General features: G+C 36.0%; 4 protein-coding genes across 5 annotated transcripts; 1 reads left to right on the forward strand and 3 right to left on the reverse strand.

Annotated features, from left to right (window-relative positions):
• Positions 1-896: 896 nt before the first annotated feature.
• On the reverse strand, positions 897-6,771 carry LOC107635381 (putative galacturonosyltransferase 14). The gene is made up of 6 exons (XM_016338852.3): positions 5,985-6,771; positions 5,047-5,102; positions 4,802-4,957; positions 3,472-4,062; positions 2,466-2,768; positions 897-1,971 (listed from the first exon to the last, which is right to left on the reverse strand). The coding sequence occupies exons 1-6, from the start codon at positions 6,193-6,195 to the stop codon at positions 1,687-1,689; spliced, it is 1,602 nt and encodes a 533-aa protein (XP_016194338.1). The 5' UTR covers positions 6,196-6,771; the 3' UTR covers positions 897-1,686.
• A 1,237-nt stretch (positions 6,772-8,008) lies between these two features.
• Positions 8,009-9,183, forward strand: LOC107635383 (LYR family of Fe/S cluster biogenesis protein). The gene is made up of 2 exons (XM_021122058.2): positions 8,009-8,411; positions 8,969-9,183. The coding sequence occupies exon 1, from the start codon at positions 8,110-8,112 to the stop codon at positions 8,392-8,394; it is 285 nt and encodes a 94-aa protein (XP_020977717.1). The 5' UTR covers positions 8,009-8,109; the 3' UTR covers positions 8,395-8,411; positions 8,969-9,183.
• A 318-nt stretch (positions 9,184-9,501) lies between these two features.
• LOC107635382 (calmodulin-binding protein-like protein) lies at positions 9,502-11,702 on the reverse strand. Of its 2 annotated transcripts, none has more exons than XM_088485397.1 (3): positions 10,912-11,608; positions 9,955-10,791; positions 9,502-9,683 (listed from the first exon to the last, which is right to left on the reverse strand). In XM_088485397.1, exons 1-2 carry the CDS (start codon positions 11,527-11,529, stop codon positions 9,958-9,960), a joined length of 1,452 nt encoding a protein of 483 aa, XP_088341523.1. In that variant the 5' UTR covers positions 11,530-11,608; the 3' UTR covers positions 9,502-9,683; positions 9,955-9,957. The 2 variants fall into 2 exon arrangements, 1 of the variants encoding a protein (XP_088341523.1); XR_015881139.1 differs by having other exon boundaries at positions 9,664-9,711; positions 9,819-10,791; positions 10,912-11,702.
• Positions 11,703-12,646: 944 nt separating this feature from the next.
• On the reverse strand, positions 12,647-14,559 carry LOC107635384 (uncharacterized). Its single transcript, XM_016338855.3, has 2 exons — positions 13,893-14,559; positions 12,647-13,331 (listed from the first exon to the last, which is right to left on the reverse strand). Exons 1-2 carry the CDS (start codon positions 14,451-14,453, stop codon positions 12,768-12,770), a joined length of 1,125 nt encoding a protein of 374 aa, XP_016194341.1. The 5' UTR covers positions 14,454-14,559; the 3' UTR covers positions 12,647-12,767.
• Positions 14,560-14,908: the final 349 nt, after the last annotated feature.

A 14,908-nucleotide genomic window follows, 5' to 3' on the forward strand; every position in this document is an offset into this window, starting at 1 on the left:
TGGTAAGTATGTGAAGAGTGTGTGGATGTGTGTTGTACCTAGAATTAGAAGTTGTCTAATCCATTTGAGATACCTAGAATTGGGGATTGTCTAATCCATCTGACAAAAGAAAAAAGCATTGTCTTTAATTCCACCCACAAAAGATATGGTATTAAGATTTTTCTTTTTTCTCCGTATTACTCACTTTATTTTTAACCAATATAATTGTAGCTTCTTAAATTTTACAACTAGAAAATGCCCAAGCTTTTTCTATCATATTTTGTTGGTGTCTGGATAAATTAAACAAGAATCAAAAGACGATAAGAGAAAGAAAGCTAAAAAACTTTAGCAATGTCTCTCTAGAAGAGATGGTCTAGCGTCAGTCTCTAATCTCTAACCACACCAGGTAATCTCTTCTATCCTTGCACCAGCTTTGGCAAGCGAATCAGCAACACTGTTAGCTCCACGCTTAATAAGATCGAATTGAACATTCCAATGTCGAACTACCATATGTTAGTATATAGAGCTGCTATCGCTAGAAGATGCCCGAATAAAATTACCTTTAAATTTCAAATACTTGAAATGCAGAGTTTGAGAAAAGACCACATCTAAAGAGTGGAATATATATAACCTAACCTGATAATTACATCAGTAACTGTTTTCACGACTTAAACTTATGACTTTAAAAGCACACGGAAACAACTCAATTGTTGCTTCAAGATTTCCTTTTGGAGGAAGCGTAAAGATTTTCATTAAATTTGTAAAGAACATATGCTTTTTTGTTCTTTTGATTTTTTTATTATAAAAACAACAATCTTCCTTTTACCCTTACTCGTTATGTGTCTTTGACATTTGAACCATTATGAAGAGCAACAAAATTGTGAGAACAAGAAGGTACCAAAATGAAGAGAGAAAGATTATGATCAAGGAATTGAAATTTGCAAAGGAAGTAGAAGAGGAATAAAGAATTTTCTGCACATTTCCAATGTCTGGTAATCGTACACAACGAATAACAATATATATCCTACAGACAGTTCCCCAATTCAATGGATCCTTATCAAAGCCATCATCATCATCTCAAGAACTAATTCTAGAATTTTCCACCATCATCATGATTATCAAATCACAAAATAGGTGAAGGGTAAAAATTTGTACTAACAAAAATTAAGAAACTAAAAAAATGAAGGGGAAAAAGGCTAACACTAATTGGGTTGGAGGAGGGCTCACAAATTAACTGTCCTAATAGCACTTCTTTTGTTTTCAACACCAACTATTTGATGAAACCAGCCTCTGACCTTTTTTCTTTTAATCTTCTCCAGCATTCAGTTTATTCTGCAATTTTCAACTATGGGATCTTTTGCTATATATAATCCCATAGAAGACCAATAATAGTATCCTTTTCACCAACAAAAAATAGAGTACGCATGTCTATGTCACAAGTTCACAACTCGAAACTGATTCAAAGGCCAATGCAGCAGGGATGGAAATTTGTATCTGCAAAAATGGTAGGGGGTGGTGGCAGCAATCCCACCCAAAATAATGTTTTTGATAGGTTTCGCTCTCTTAGCCAAATGTTTCTATTTTGTCTTCTCAAAACTCTATCTTGAAGAAAATCTCAAGCTGCAAAAATTTTCGATGAAACCTGTATTACTTGCCCCATTCATATTTCACTTTTGTACACAAACCATATTGCTCCTTATCGACGAATTACGATTCCAGGATATGACAGTTCCTAACAAAATCATTTGAATAATTGACATACTTGGTCCAGAACGGCCGTAGATGTTCAAAGCCAATTTGCAACCATGGTTTTGACTGGCCATTATAGTGAATGACAGCAGCCTTTTTAACATGCTCAACATTGGTATTGTTCTGATAACCCAAGCCTAGCATGTGCCAAGACGGATCAATCGGGTGAACATGACCTTTAAATGCGATCAAAGCAGGGGGCAGTGTTCCAAGCTTCCACATTGTCAGGTTTGACTTCAGATTCTGTCATAGGGAAACTTTTAATAATATCTTACTTGGAAAAAAAGAAAATTTGAAGACCAAAAGAACCATCGAAACCATTACCAATATGCCACACCTCTCAAACTATTTTGCATAAGTACTTCCCCTATTCGGCAGCAAGGCATTTTTTCAATTTTAGTTTTTCACATTCACTCTGCGTTGGCTTGAGCCTATCCACCTTAACGTGGAAAAAATGCCACACTGAACATTAGGGTAGAACCTTGGTAAATGTTTGAGAAGGGTTGCATGTTGGCACATAGTTTTGATCAGTGATGTAAAGGCAAAAAAGCCAAATAAGGAAAAAGGTCATCTATGTTCTAACTTAACAATTTAGACACAATGTTTAAGCCACTCGATTTCATGCCACACAGCATTAATTTAAAATGCACAAATTTAGTATGACTTTTAAACTAATGAAAAGAAATTAAACTTAGATAAACTGAGGTTGTATTAGCTAGAGGAATATGGATTTCTACCTCTCGCAGCCAAGAATGATATGTCTCTCTTATATTTGTCTTTCTCCATGCACGCAAATCAAAGATATTCATCCCATAAGCCCATGCACACTCATCAGGATCCAAATTCTTCGCAATGAGGGGATGGGAAAAATTGAAGTAGTTTCTGAAATGCTTAGACATTACCCACTCATCATCACCTCTGCAAGTTTCCACAGCTCCGTTAACTTTTCCCTGTAAGTCAATTTCCCAAAGTGGAGACAAGTCACGCTGAATCACCACATCATCATCCAAAAAGACCACCTTATCGAGGTTTGGGAAAAGCTGATTGACACACAAACATAATCAGCACAAGTCTATTGAAAAACAATTTATGTTTTTGAAAGAAAAGAGACAAGAATAAGAACGTTTTCTCAATCTTCAAATGTTTTGAGTAAAAATTGGCAATCTTTAGCTGTAAATGCTGATGAAAGCAATGTAAATGCTTCACAAGTCCAATTAACAATTACTACTTGCCAAGCAATACTAGCAGGTATGAGTGGGAACAGTCCACATCCCTCCACAGTTTCATGGTTTATGTTCTTACTTTATCATCTAGAAATTCCCACAAACTTGTTTGGGTAGGAATGCAGGATAGACCAACATTTCACTTCAAATTATTCTACATCATTTTTATTTTTCAGTTGATGGTTTCAATGCTTACTTCATGTACTTAATTTGCGTAAAAAAGTGGCATTCTGTCCCCAGAAGCACTTTTCCCACAACTAATTCAGTTCATCAATATTACATTCTCATAAACTGACGATGCAAAATTTTAAATATAAATATTCAATTGGGAGTGATCAAGCATACAATCATTTCTATAGTCGATTTATCACTTCTTTATCTTTCATTCTCATAAAATATATATTATATTCTACATAAAAACTTTACATAAAAAGTTGAAAGTTTCCTGAACAATTAGAAGGATAGATAGGAAGATAGAAAAAGAAAATAAAAAAGGGGATAATTGTTCAATACAACTTACCTCTGGTAAGTATATGCGCAGATGGTTGAGCAAAGATATGTATTTTGGACTTCTAGCCTGCAGTTTAGATGCAAATTTACGCGGATTGGTGTCACTGAGATTTGCTCCAGCAACATGGTTCCCATGATAGTAATTCCTGATCCCATTTTGATTTTCTACAGCTTCAAGTACTGGAATGTTTTCTCTAGTCAACCACTCGAATTGGTGAACACCTTTGACTTCGACTATAGCAGGGTTGGCAGGATTTAGTGCAAACCAAGAGTGCATACCCGCATAAGTTTTCTTATCAGTAATCACATGGAAGACTATCTTCTCGGGATTCAGAGACGACTGGACAGTAGAAGTGACAACTACTGAAGCAGCCAAGATGTTATCAGTTGACAGAATAAAATGGTGGTAAGAGTTGTCGGACAATAAAGGAAGCAACTCCGGAGGAGGCAGTTGCTTGCGTGCATGGGCATTTGATGAATATTCATCAGTCAAACGCAAAGAGAGACAATGGATCCCTTTAGGGATAGAACTTGCTGCAAAATGCTTATTCATTAGCTCTGCAAATTTAGACTCTCTGATTTCTCTCTCAAATTTCTCCATCTGTCTCAAAAAGCATTACATTGTGACAAAAAATCAATATAAATGTCATTTATTATAAATTTCAGCATAAGGACTGTGATATCTAGCAATTTAACATAAACAAATGTGACTGAGCTATTTGAGATAAATTAAAGATGCAGAGATCCCCAGCAAAAATCACACACCAATATTGGATATGCGCATATAGTTTTTTGAACTCCTGATAGAGATGCATAAATGAATATCATTCATGTGTAGTTAAGGTTGCAAAATGACATCATTACAAAACAGTAATGACAAATTAGGTCAACAAATTTTTGCCAACTGCATACAAATAAATATTTAGGAGCACCATCACATGTTAGAAAAAGAATGGAAAAAACATCCCAATTATTATTATAAGATAAAGTATAAACCTTAATATGAAAACAGCACGTCATTGAATTTTAACTTCTTCATAATTAAATGACAGGAAGTCTAATTTTTTTGTCTTTTTCAAGTGTCCTAGAGGAAATTTTATTAAGAAAAGGAGGATAGTAAAAAGATCAAGGAGGACAAGAGATCCTCCATACATAAGGTAAGAACAAACAAAATAATACATGAAACAAGTTTCCAAACCCTCACACCTCATCATATCTAAAAAGTAACACCCCTCTTAAAAGATCCTGTGCCTTGAACCCTACACTTTGTTAACGTCTTATGTATATATTAAACATAACCAAGAAAGACATACTTTATGTTAATGTAACAAGCAGCTTACCATTCCCCTTAACATAAATGCAAAAGTATTGGCATCGTATTGATTGTTCTTCATATCAGCAACCAATTGATCAAAAGAATCTGGCAGGTTTAGATCAGGTGGGATTTCCCCAGTCTTAACTTCGTTAAGAATCTTGTAAAAATCTCTAACCAGTCTCTGCAGAACCATAAATATTATCACCATGAGAGTTCAGATAGTAGTGCCTTAATAAAATCTTTAGAAGTCATGATGATAAAATTTATTACCCCTGAATCATCAACCCTACCAAGAAGCCTTGGTCCCAACCGCCTACCTAAACAATCTGGAGCACAAAACATTGAAAAAATAAGCATTCTAAAATTACCAGAAAATAATGAACATCTATAATCACCTAACTGACAAACATGAAATACCAGAGACTAAACACGGCAAATATTGCCCCACAATGTTTTCATTCATTAGTGGTTTTTCAGCTAAAAAAACACACAAGGAAATATTAATTCCTCACATGACAGAATCAACACCTCACTACAGATTTCATCAATATTCAAAGTGGGAGAAAAATTCCCTCCATATGAAATGCCTAAATGGCAAAAATCAACTGACCACACTTCAGCTTCAGATCCTAAATCAAAGGGGCACTCGTGAACTATCTAGTACCTTCAATAAATAAACTAGCATCCCAAAATATCACTTGCTTACAAAAAGAAACAAAATCCTAAATCACTTATTTCATCCGAGGATGCTTAGCCCCTCACTGACTCACTTGATCAATTTGTGCACTTCAAACGATCCAAATCCGCATATTTGGCAACTCTTTTTTTCCATGAACATTTTCATTCCAAGCTATTCAGAACCTAAAATAACCTTAATCCAAACACAACCTGAAATAAATCCATCATCCAAGGAAACCAAATCCTAAATCACTTATTTGATCCAAGTATGCTTAACCCCTCTCTAACTTCTATGAATGTGTGCACCTTAGAGGAGCTAAATCCGCATATTTGGCAACCGTTTTTTTATTCAAATTAAATCCATGATCCATCCCTCAATATATTAAATTAAGACAACACATATATCAACACAGGTAAACCTCAAAATCAAGATCTACATCTATATTAAAAACAAAACAAACTAAACAAAAACAACATTAAGAATGTATGAAATATAAGAATAAGGTGGGATTTAGGATTAAAAGGGGTACCAAATGAGGAGCACTTGTTGACACCTTCAAGGGTGACAAGAGCCGTGAGAATGAAGACAAAGGGCAACAAGAATGCGAGTATGAGTATTGTGTGGAAAAGGGTTCGATAAGAGATGTGGCGAGCCGCGACCTTGATCTTCATCAATGCACTGAACCCATTGCTGCTCGATATCGTGATGCTTCTCATGCTAGGCGAGAAGTGAAGCTGCATCGTCCTCTATGCTGATGCAGCCCCACCACAGCACCAACCCTACTACACCCTCGCCAAAACGCAGAAGCAGAAGCAGAAACAATAACGAAAGAAGAAGAAAGAGGAAGAGACGAAAACGACACCGTTTGAGATGGCGTCAAAACGCGCCACAGCATCAGATCCAACGCCGCAGGACCCAAATGCGCCAAAGCATGTAATCTGTTCCGCGAACGAGAGATCGGGTTCGGATCGGGGCTTCCCCAATCTGGGTAGTGGTGGAATCTGAAAAGTTCGGGTTTTTCTTCTTCTTCTTCTCCTTATGAGGTCTTCTAGAAGACCGCATTGGGGGGTTTTGGGGGTATTTGTTGCCAAATCGATCCCTTGAATCGATGGTGAAGAATCAATAATCAAGGGGGAGGTTCGTTTTCTTCTTCTGTGTTGGGTTCTGTCGATGAGGTTGAAGTTCCTCTCCCATGGATCAAAGAACAGAGAGAGAGAGAGAGAGAGAGAAAGAGAGAAAGAGAAAAGGGAAGAGAGAGAAAATCTGTGGTGTGTTTTTTTTTAATTATTTTTCTTTTTTCTTTCGTTTTGCTGGTTGATTGATTTCTTAGTTTCTGTTTACTTCGTTTTTTTTATTTATTTTTAATTAATTATTCTCAGATTGTTGTGGGTGGCCTTTTCATTGGTCCGATCTATAATTTCGTTTTCCGGGACATTTTTATAATTTTATGGGAAAAATAAAAAAGAAAATGGAAAAACCTTATGACTCAAAACTCAAAAGCGTGTTGGTGATAGAGAGAGAAAGAGAGAGGTATGAGGTGGGTGGTTTGACCTTGAGATTAGGGAGTAGGAAGCATGATGATTATAATCTTTGGAGCCAAATTTAGATTGTTTTCCCCCCTATCTTTAGGGATTATGTGGATAGCATTATGTAGGAGAATGTAATGGTTAACAATTTTGGGATTATTCATTTTTGTGCAAGTGGAATCTTGGGGTTACTTACTGCCTACAACAGTAAATGGAATGCAACAACTCTATCACATGCGTCATGCACTAATTTGTTACAAATTTACAATCCTTTTTTTTTTTTTTTTCATATGAGAGTGAGATAAGTGATATATTAATATTATAATTTTTGATATTTTTTTAAAATTATAAAAAAATAAAATAAGAGAGTTTAATTTTTGTATTTAAGATTTTTAATTTTTTTGAAACTAAAATTGAAGGATCCGATTTTTATATTCTAAATTAAACGATGTCATATTTGAGATTAACACTTCAATCATTCATAATTATGAAAAATATTACTATTAACCCAATATAAAAAGATAAAAAGTGTAGTTTTAATACTTGGTGTAACGTGAATTTTGTGTGTTTATAAAACATGTACATAAGAAGATGGATAGTAGCTGAATAAGCCACATAGTGCCAAATTTAGGCCTCTCCAATTTAGGAGCAATAAGCATAAAGCTACCAAACTTGACCATATATATAAAAAAATATTACTAGTTAAACAAAAAAAAATCACTAAATCAGTTATAAACACCAAATATATATTTACAAATGCCAAATATATATTTATATATAATTAATTAATGACTAATTTTTTATAGACATAACATAATTAAAAAATAATTAACAATTGAGAGGTATTTTTTTTGGTTGTCAATTGAGAGGTATTTGTATTTTACTATTTTCAGCTTCTAAATTCTCTTTTTGGTTCACAAACCCTTTGGTAATTTTTTTAAAAAAAAATTGTCTGGGGCTTAAAATAATTTGGGTCAATAATTGTTTTGGACCCAAAACTTTTCTTTTGGGTTTTTTTCTACAGCAGCTCTACACTTCCACGCTATCTCCTTCTTCCCCACAGAGAGAGAAAGAAAAACTAGAGAGAGAAAGCTGAGCTAGAGAGAGAGAGAAAGAGAGTGTGTGGCGATGAGTGTGGCACCTTCACGACAAGAAATTCTCTCTCTTTTCCGTTCGCTGATACGAGTAGCTCGAACCTTCCCAGATTATAACATTAGGGAATACATGAAACGACGCACCATCGATGCGTTTCGCGACAACCGCGCCCTCTCCGACGCATCTTCCATTTCCACTGCTTTCTCCGACGGAAAGTCTCAGCTCGAGGTTGCAAAACGACAGTCCGTTGTGTACTCTCTATACGCCCCTCCACTCAGGAGCGTCATGGAGCTCCAAAACCCTAAAACGCCTGCTTAAACCCTAGTCCACTACGGGTATGTAATCCCAACCTGTATTAATTCAATTTTGCTGCTTTTCTTGGGAATATTCGCGGGTTTTCGATTTTATGGTGTTTGATTGGGTTCTTACTATGTGAGTCTTACTAGTGTTGGTTCTGGATAAATTTGGAATAATTGTTGCTCAATTTAGTGCCTTTTTGAAAGTTTTTATTATTATCTGGTGTTGTTTATATAAAATTATTATTCTTTTGGGTGTATGTGCTATGTAATGTGTGGAATGTAGTTCTTGTTTGGTTCCTAGAAGAGGTTTTAGGATTAGGGTTTAAGTGATTTGGTTACTAAAAGAGAATTTTGTGTTCATATGTCTTTTGTAATTGTACTCAGTACTCACTAATCAGTCAAATACATGGTTGCTTATAGCTATAGACCTATAGCATGATCCCATTTCAGATTGCATCAATTGATGATTTTTTTCCCAAAACATGTTTGGAAAAATCATGATGAATTATCATTGTATGTTAAAACATTCCCAACCGTAGTGTGATTATTGATAGTATGCTGTATTTACCCCATCACTATTGGAATTATTGCAGGTTCCGAGGATGGCTCTTATTTTCTGCTGACAAGAGGACACATCAGACATGTGTGATTACTTGCCTTTGGAAGTGCAAATCTTTTGAGAATTCTATAGTATCTAAGTTTATGTATGTGATTATAAAGTTGAGGTAGTAATCTTCACTATTAATAATTGTGAAACCATTGATGAGTTGTTAGAATGAGTAAATCATTAGTTGGTTTGTCACTAAAATTATAATTTTATTACTATTGAAAGTTCCATTTTCCATTTAACTTGAACAATTAATTTATCATTTGCTTCATGAACAATAGATGGAGACAGAGTATTGGTAACTCAACTGTATTAGTTACTCATAAGGACGAGCGCATAAGAAAATGATTGGCATTCATAAAGTCATAAATCATAACTTGTGAGGATGAAACAACCAAGAATAAAACCACATCACCTTGATCAATTTTCTTTGTATCTTTCACCTGCCATGTATTCCTACTAATCTCAAAATAATATTATGACTGAGAAATCATTATGAAATATAATGCCAGGAAAAAGTACCAAACCTATAATGCATTTAGTTCAAATATTAGGCCAAGCTGCTGCACAATCAGTTTTGCTTTCAAACAAATGCATGCTTAGGTTCAGTTCAATTCTATTTCTATATGAATATCAATTGCATTCTCATCACTCAGTTCCCCTTTATGCTCAATCGGAAACTTGGGCATAAATCACCATTCCTGTTTGAAATAGGAAGGAATCATGTCACTGCCACTAACATTGAGAAAGAAGAGAATACCTTAGAAAACAACTGATAATATTAAATAAACTACATAACTAAAAAAATTGACGTTGAACATCACATGTCCATTTACAGAACCAAAAATCGTTTACACAAAAACGAAATGAGCTCTAACAATCTGGGTCTAATCAAATAATCTAGAATACAAATTAAACAAGTACACACTCAAATTGGATTTACGGCTCTAACATGATCAAGTTGTTTGTTACCTTTCACGTAAAAAAACTCACACCTTTACTCTTCATCAACTCAGCTTTATTTTCCATCTTAACAGGCATTGGAGCAGAGAACAGAATTCTCTCTTGGTGCCCCTGATTCACTACATTTCTGCCATTATTTTTTATCCCCCTTATATTAGGGTTCCTTCTGCCATCATCACTGCTACGTGACGGTCCTCCATTTTCCACCAAGGCTGCTTCTTCTTCATCATCCTCAGCACCCTGAGAAGAATCCACGGCGACATCTTCAGCTGCATTACCAACAATCTCAAAAACCTCTCCTTGGTCATAATCACTAGATGAACTTCCATCCAAGCAAGCCACATCTTCACTTAGATCCGGTTCGTAAGAAGCACTGCTGCCGCTATACACCTCACAGATCTTCCCATTCTCTGCAAACTTCACACTTTTCTTCACCCTAGGTTGGACTCCTTGTTTCTGAACAACAAAGACTCCATTTTTCTTAGGTGGCACTACAACATTGGCAACTCCATCACCATAACCATCAGCATCATCGTAATTATAATCATAGTTACCACCAACACCATCACCATGATCATGCTCTAAATCTCCTTCATTGGTTTCGGAAAGCTTACACAATCTGCTAATTCTCTCAACCCTGCCCCTCAAATTCTGCAAGAGCTTCCTCCTCTCATCATCATCACCTGAATCTCTAGGTTTGTTCACTCTCTGACAACCCCTGCCGCTCTTTGCAGCCTTGACACAACGTGTATGCTTCTTCACTGCTACCCCTTCGATTGAATCCAGAAACTGAACCAAATCCCTACTAATTGATCTCTTCCCATCCACAATCATCGGATCACAACCCTTCAAGAACAACAAAATCAATAATCTTAATCTATCCCTACTATTAACATAAAAGGGGGAACTATTAACCAAAAAAAAAAAAAAAAGAGAACACAGAAAGAAGACCCAAGATTGGTTTACCTCAATGGAATCGAGCTGGAGAAGCAAGTTGACAACTTTGTGGGAGAGAGCAACAAAATCGAAGTGGGTATTGTGGGAAAGGGAGGATTCGAGGGAAGTGAAGGTAGACTTGATGAGAGCGAGGCGCTTGAGGCCCCTTAGGGTTCTCGATCTGCGAACGAGGTAGGAGCGGAAATGGGTTTGGATGACACGCGCTGCAGCATGTCGGAGAGAGAGTGATGAAGAAGAAGAGGAAGAGAGGGAGTGGTGAGTGAGGGAGGATTCGAGGGACTCGATGCGGTGGAGGAGAGAAGAGATGGAGGAATGAGGTTGAGGTTGAGGTTGAGGTTGGTGAGTGAGGATGTTGTTATGGGATTTGGGGAAATGGGAGCGGTAGTGGGGAATGATAGTGGGGTGGTGGTGGGGTGGTTGTTGTTGATGAGAGAGGAGTGAAGAAATGGCTTGGAGAAGGTGATCTTGTGGTTGTGGTGGTGGGGGTGGTGGTGAGGTGGTGCAGCAAGTGTAGGTGTAGGTGGCTGTGGGGGGGTTGCAGCAGCAATGAGTGCAAGAAGGAGGAGGAGGAGGAGGAGGAGGTTGGTGATGGTGGTGGTGGTGGTGGTTGTAGTAGGGAGAGGCCATTCAGTGTTGTGAGTAAGAGACCTCCAGCTTCAGCTTCAGAAGGTGGCTGTGACACTGATTCTCTGAGGACTGAGGTGGTGTAGTGTAAAGGTGTTTTGGGGGGGACATAAGGACATTTTAGTCATTCACTCACTCATTGCCTTATTTGGGTATTTAGGTCAATTCCAATAATTAATAATACTACATATCTTCTTATTCTCTCTAATAACTTTTTTTTTATAAAAAAACTAGTGTTATAAATAAACTGGATAACGCTACATTACTAATTTATTTTATTAACTAAATTCAATCAAATTAGTCTAATAATTTAAGAATTGATAACTTGTTCATTTAGTATTTTAAAAATTATGAGTGGTTTTTTTATTTATTTAAAAATTATGATGTTTTGGTTTTTATCAAAATTAATCATTATGCTATTTGTGGTTTATATCAAAATTAATCTAAAAGGGAAAAGTTTCTTTTCAATTTAGAGATTTACACAATGCAAAATAACAGTTTTTTAATCATATTGCTAACTAATACCAATAAGATGAGATAAACAGAAATTGGCAATAATTTTTTGACGTGTGGAATCTCGAGGTTGGAGAAAAAAGATGCCTACATATGGTTGAGAGAATATGATATGATGATAGGGAAATTGGTGTCTACTCAATGCTCATGCTTTTTTCTTTTCTATTCTTTTTGGTCTGTGGGTCTACTCTCTCAGTTACAGCATCATGTGTAAAAGTGCATTTTCTTCTAATTCAACTTAGTTGCAGAAAGGATTAAAGGTTCACAATACTTAATCCAGTTTAACTTTGCTCATAAGTTTTCAAACTACAGCAACAAACCAGAAGAGAAAAGAGAATATGATATGCCGGCTCATATATTGCTAGTCCAGTTTGTTCTTTCAAGCTAGCAGTGGAATCCAGGAAAGAAGTGTAAAAGGACAGAAGATGCTGATTTTCCTAAAAAGAGAAGCAGTAAATTTGGCCTTAGTTAAATAAATTTAAGATCATTTTTCTTTGTTTTCACATTCTTTTTACATTGCCATGCAAGTATTATTCATTTGGCTCTACTGATGAATATACAATGGCAGTAAAAGATTATGACCTTCCAGATTATATAGTTCAAACAATGAAGGCAAAGTATTTGATCAACCTCTATAAAACTTTAGGCTATTGCTCAAATGCTGAATACGCTGTAAAATAATGTCACAAGAAAGACAAGTAATGTTCCAGTGAGTAACTAACAAAAATTCATTTTCCATTGGATAGTATATTTTCAGATGCTTTCTTCAACATGGCAGCATGCTTTTGTCCGCGAAGGTGGAAATTATAAACTGTTTCACTATTACATACCACATTACATATAGAACATACTTTAACTGCTGCGGCCGCTGCTCCTCCTTCGAGAACTTTCTTCTTCTTTTTCTCCAGATTCTCTGGAGTTTCAATTGATTTCCTCTTACACTTATTCCACAATTGTGGCCCTATAACCGGATTAGATGACCCATCGGCCGGTGGATGGACTTGTGGCTGGGGTGGTCTTAATAATTCTCTTAGTTTCTCTACGTTCTTCTTGTGCTTCTTTCCTAATTTATGTTGATCCAATACCTCTTTGCTGGTGCAATCTATCTTGCAAACTTCGCAATATGCAGGTTGAACATTCACAGTTTTAGGTTTCTTCTTCAGCAGCTGCTTCCATTTATTATTGCCAAGAGGTTGTGCTTGAACTTGCATAGCTGTATTGGTCCACCATGCAGCGGGATTAGTATTTGCAACAGCCAACTGTTCTGTGCCATTTGATGCCATAGAGATCACCTGAAATGGGTTGTATGCATTATCTCTACATTCAAACCAATAATAATACACAATGCAATTAACAATGATATGCATAGTTGCACACATATAACTACTTCCCATTGCATTCTATCGCTGAATTTCACAATTCCACAGTATCATCGTTCTCTTCTCTTTCCATGAAGCATACATTACAATAAAATTTCAATAGATAATCTGCAACCTAATCACTTTCAGAAATGCCATCAAACGAGGACATCATAGCTGATGTATTCAATTTCATTTTGAACATCAAATGGAATTCTATGATTCCTGAACAAACATTTCCCACCATTTCCACAGCATTCCAAAACACCATCAATCCCTTTATCACAATCACAATCATTTTGTTTTTCTTCTTAAATTGCTAACTCAAATTTCAAATTGCTTGACAATGAAGTATCACAATAATCACATTTCGTTTCCACCACTACCGATAACTTTCCTTCTACAACCATTGTCATTTACCAAAAAATACACTAACCAAAGAACAGAAAATCACAAAAATTGAAACTTTTACGCAGAAAAGAGATACCCACTTACATCTCCATAAGCAAGAGGGTCAGAACCATATTGTATAACAGCTCCTCCAGCAGTATCACCCCAATTTTGAGCATTGGGATCATAGTAGTACCCAGAAGAAGCCACCAACGAATTAGGGTCATTACCCACAATTTGGGTTTGGGTTTGGGTGTATGAGTAATTTTGGGGAAGAAGTTGTTCAGGACCACCAACAACTTGGGTTGTTGGCAATGGCAATGGAGGAACATAGGAATCAACACCCGGAGGGTTGACCACAGGTTCTAAAACAGTGTTGGGAGGAATTGAAGAAGGAGGGTTAGGGTTTTGAGGGTAAGGGACGAAATTGGCGGTGTACGATGATGAAGATGGAAGAGGAGGGTATGAGTATGAATATAATGAAGATGAAGAGGGTAGTGTTGGGGTTTGGGTTTGGGCATGCTGAAATTCAGGCCAAGTGGTGTAGTCCATGGCTATGGCTATGATGATGCTAAGGATTTTGTTATGATTAGGGATTTCAATTTCGTTTGCATAAGAATAGAAAGGGGTAAGGGGTTTGGTTATGGAGGACGAAAACATAAACATGTAGAAAATGGTTGTCTAGAAAACACGTTAGGAAGCATTTCCCATGATCAAGATCATCAGTAATAAGCATAATTCTCAAAAACGAATCGGTGATAGAACTACTACTAGTTTATTAATTTATTGGTTTAATCGGTGAAAATTAAGGGGAAATCGACTTCACGTAAAATTGATATCGAAAAGTCGTTAGATAAAAATTTAGTTAAATCATCTAATGATTCTTATATATCAACTTTACTATCATATATTATTGGTTGAACCATTTAAATTATAATAATAAATATAAATTTTATAAATATAATTTAATTTGTATATATTATATATTTAAAATAAATGATAAATGTAATGAAAAGTAGCTCAGCTGCATTCATAATAAAATTTGGTCGGCACTTAACGAGCGAAAGAAAAGTAAGTAATTTTATACTATTAGATGAAATCTCACATAATTAAAACACTAA

This window comes from Arachis ipaensis, chromosome B4 (assembly GCF_059453495.1).
Source record: "Arachis ipaensis isolate K30076 ecotype BB chromosome B4, ASM5945349v1, whole genome shotgun sequence".
Taxonomy (NCBI): domain Eukaryota; kingdom Viridiplantae; phylum Streptophyta; class Magnoliopsida; order Fabales; family Fabaceae; genus Arachis; species Arachis ipaensis.

What these genes read in the sequence shown, in the direction of transcription:
- LOC107635382 (XM_088485397.1), bottom strand. Translation starts at nt 11,529, where the DNA reads ATGGCCTCTCCCTACTACAACCACCACCACCACCACCATCACCAACCT. An exon ending in TCCAGCTCGATTCCATTGAG is followed by an intron (nt 10,792 to 10,911) that starts GTAAACCAATCT and finishes TTGTTCTTGAAG; the next exon opens with GGTTGTGATCCGATGATTGT.
- LOC107635383 (XM_021122058.2), top strand. Translation starts at nt 8,110, where the DNA reads ATGAGTGTGGCACCTTCACGACAAGAAATTCTCTCTCTTTTCCGTTCG.
- LOC107635381 (XM_016338852.3), bottom strand. Translation starts at nt 6,195, where the DNA reads ATGCAGCTTCACTTCTCGCCTAGCATGAGAAGCATCACGATATCGAGC. An exon ending in CAACAAGTGCTCCTCATTTG is followed by an intron (nt 5,103 to 5,984) that starts GTACCCCTTTTA and finishes TTTGTGCTCCAG; the next exon opens with ATTGTTTAGGTAGGCGGTTG. An exon ending in TGCGCATATACTTACCAGAG is followed by an intron (nt 2,769 to 3,471) that starts GTAAGTTGTATT and finishes TGTGTCAATCAG; the next exon opens with CTTTTCCCAAACCTCGATAA.
- LOC107635384 (XM_016338855.3), bottom strand. Translation starts at nt 14,453, where the DNA reads ATGTTTATGTTTTCGTCCTCCATAACCAAACCCCTTACCCCTTTCTAT. An exon ending in ACCCTCTTGCTTATGGAGAT is followed by an intron (nt 13,332 to 13,892) that starts GTAAGTGGGTAT and finishes AACCCATTTCAG; the next exon opens with GTGATCTCTATGGCATCAAA.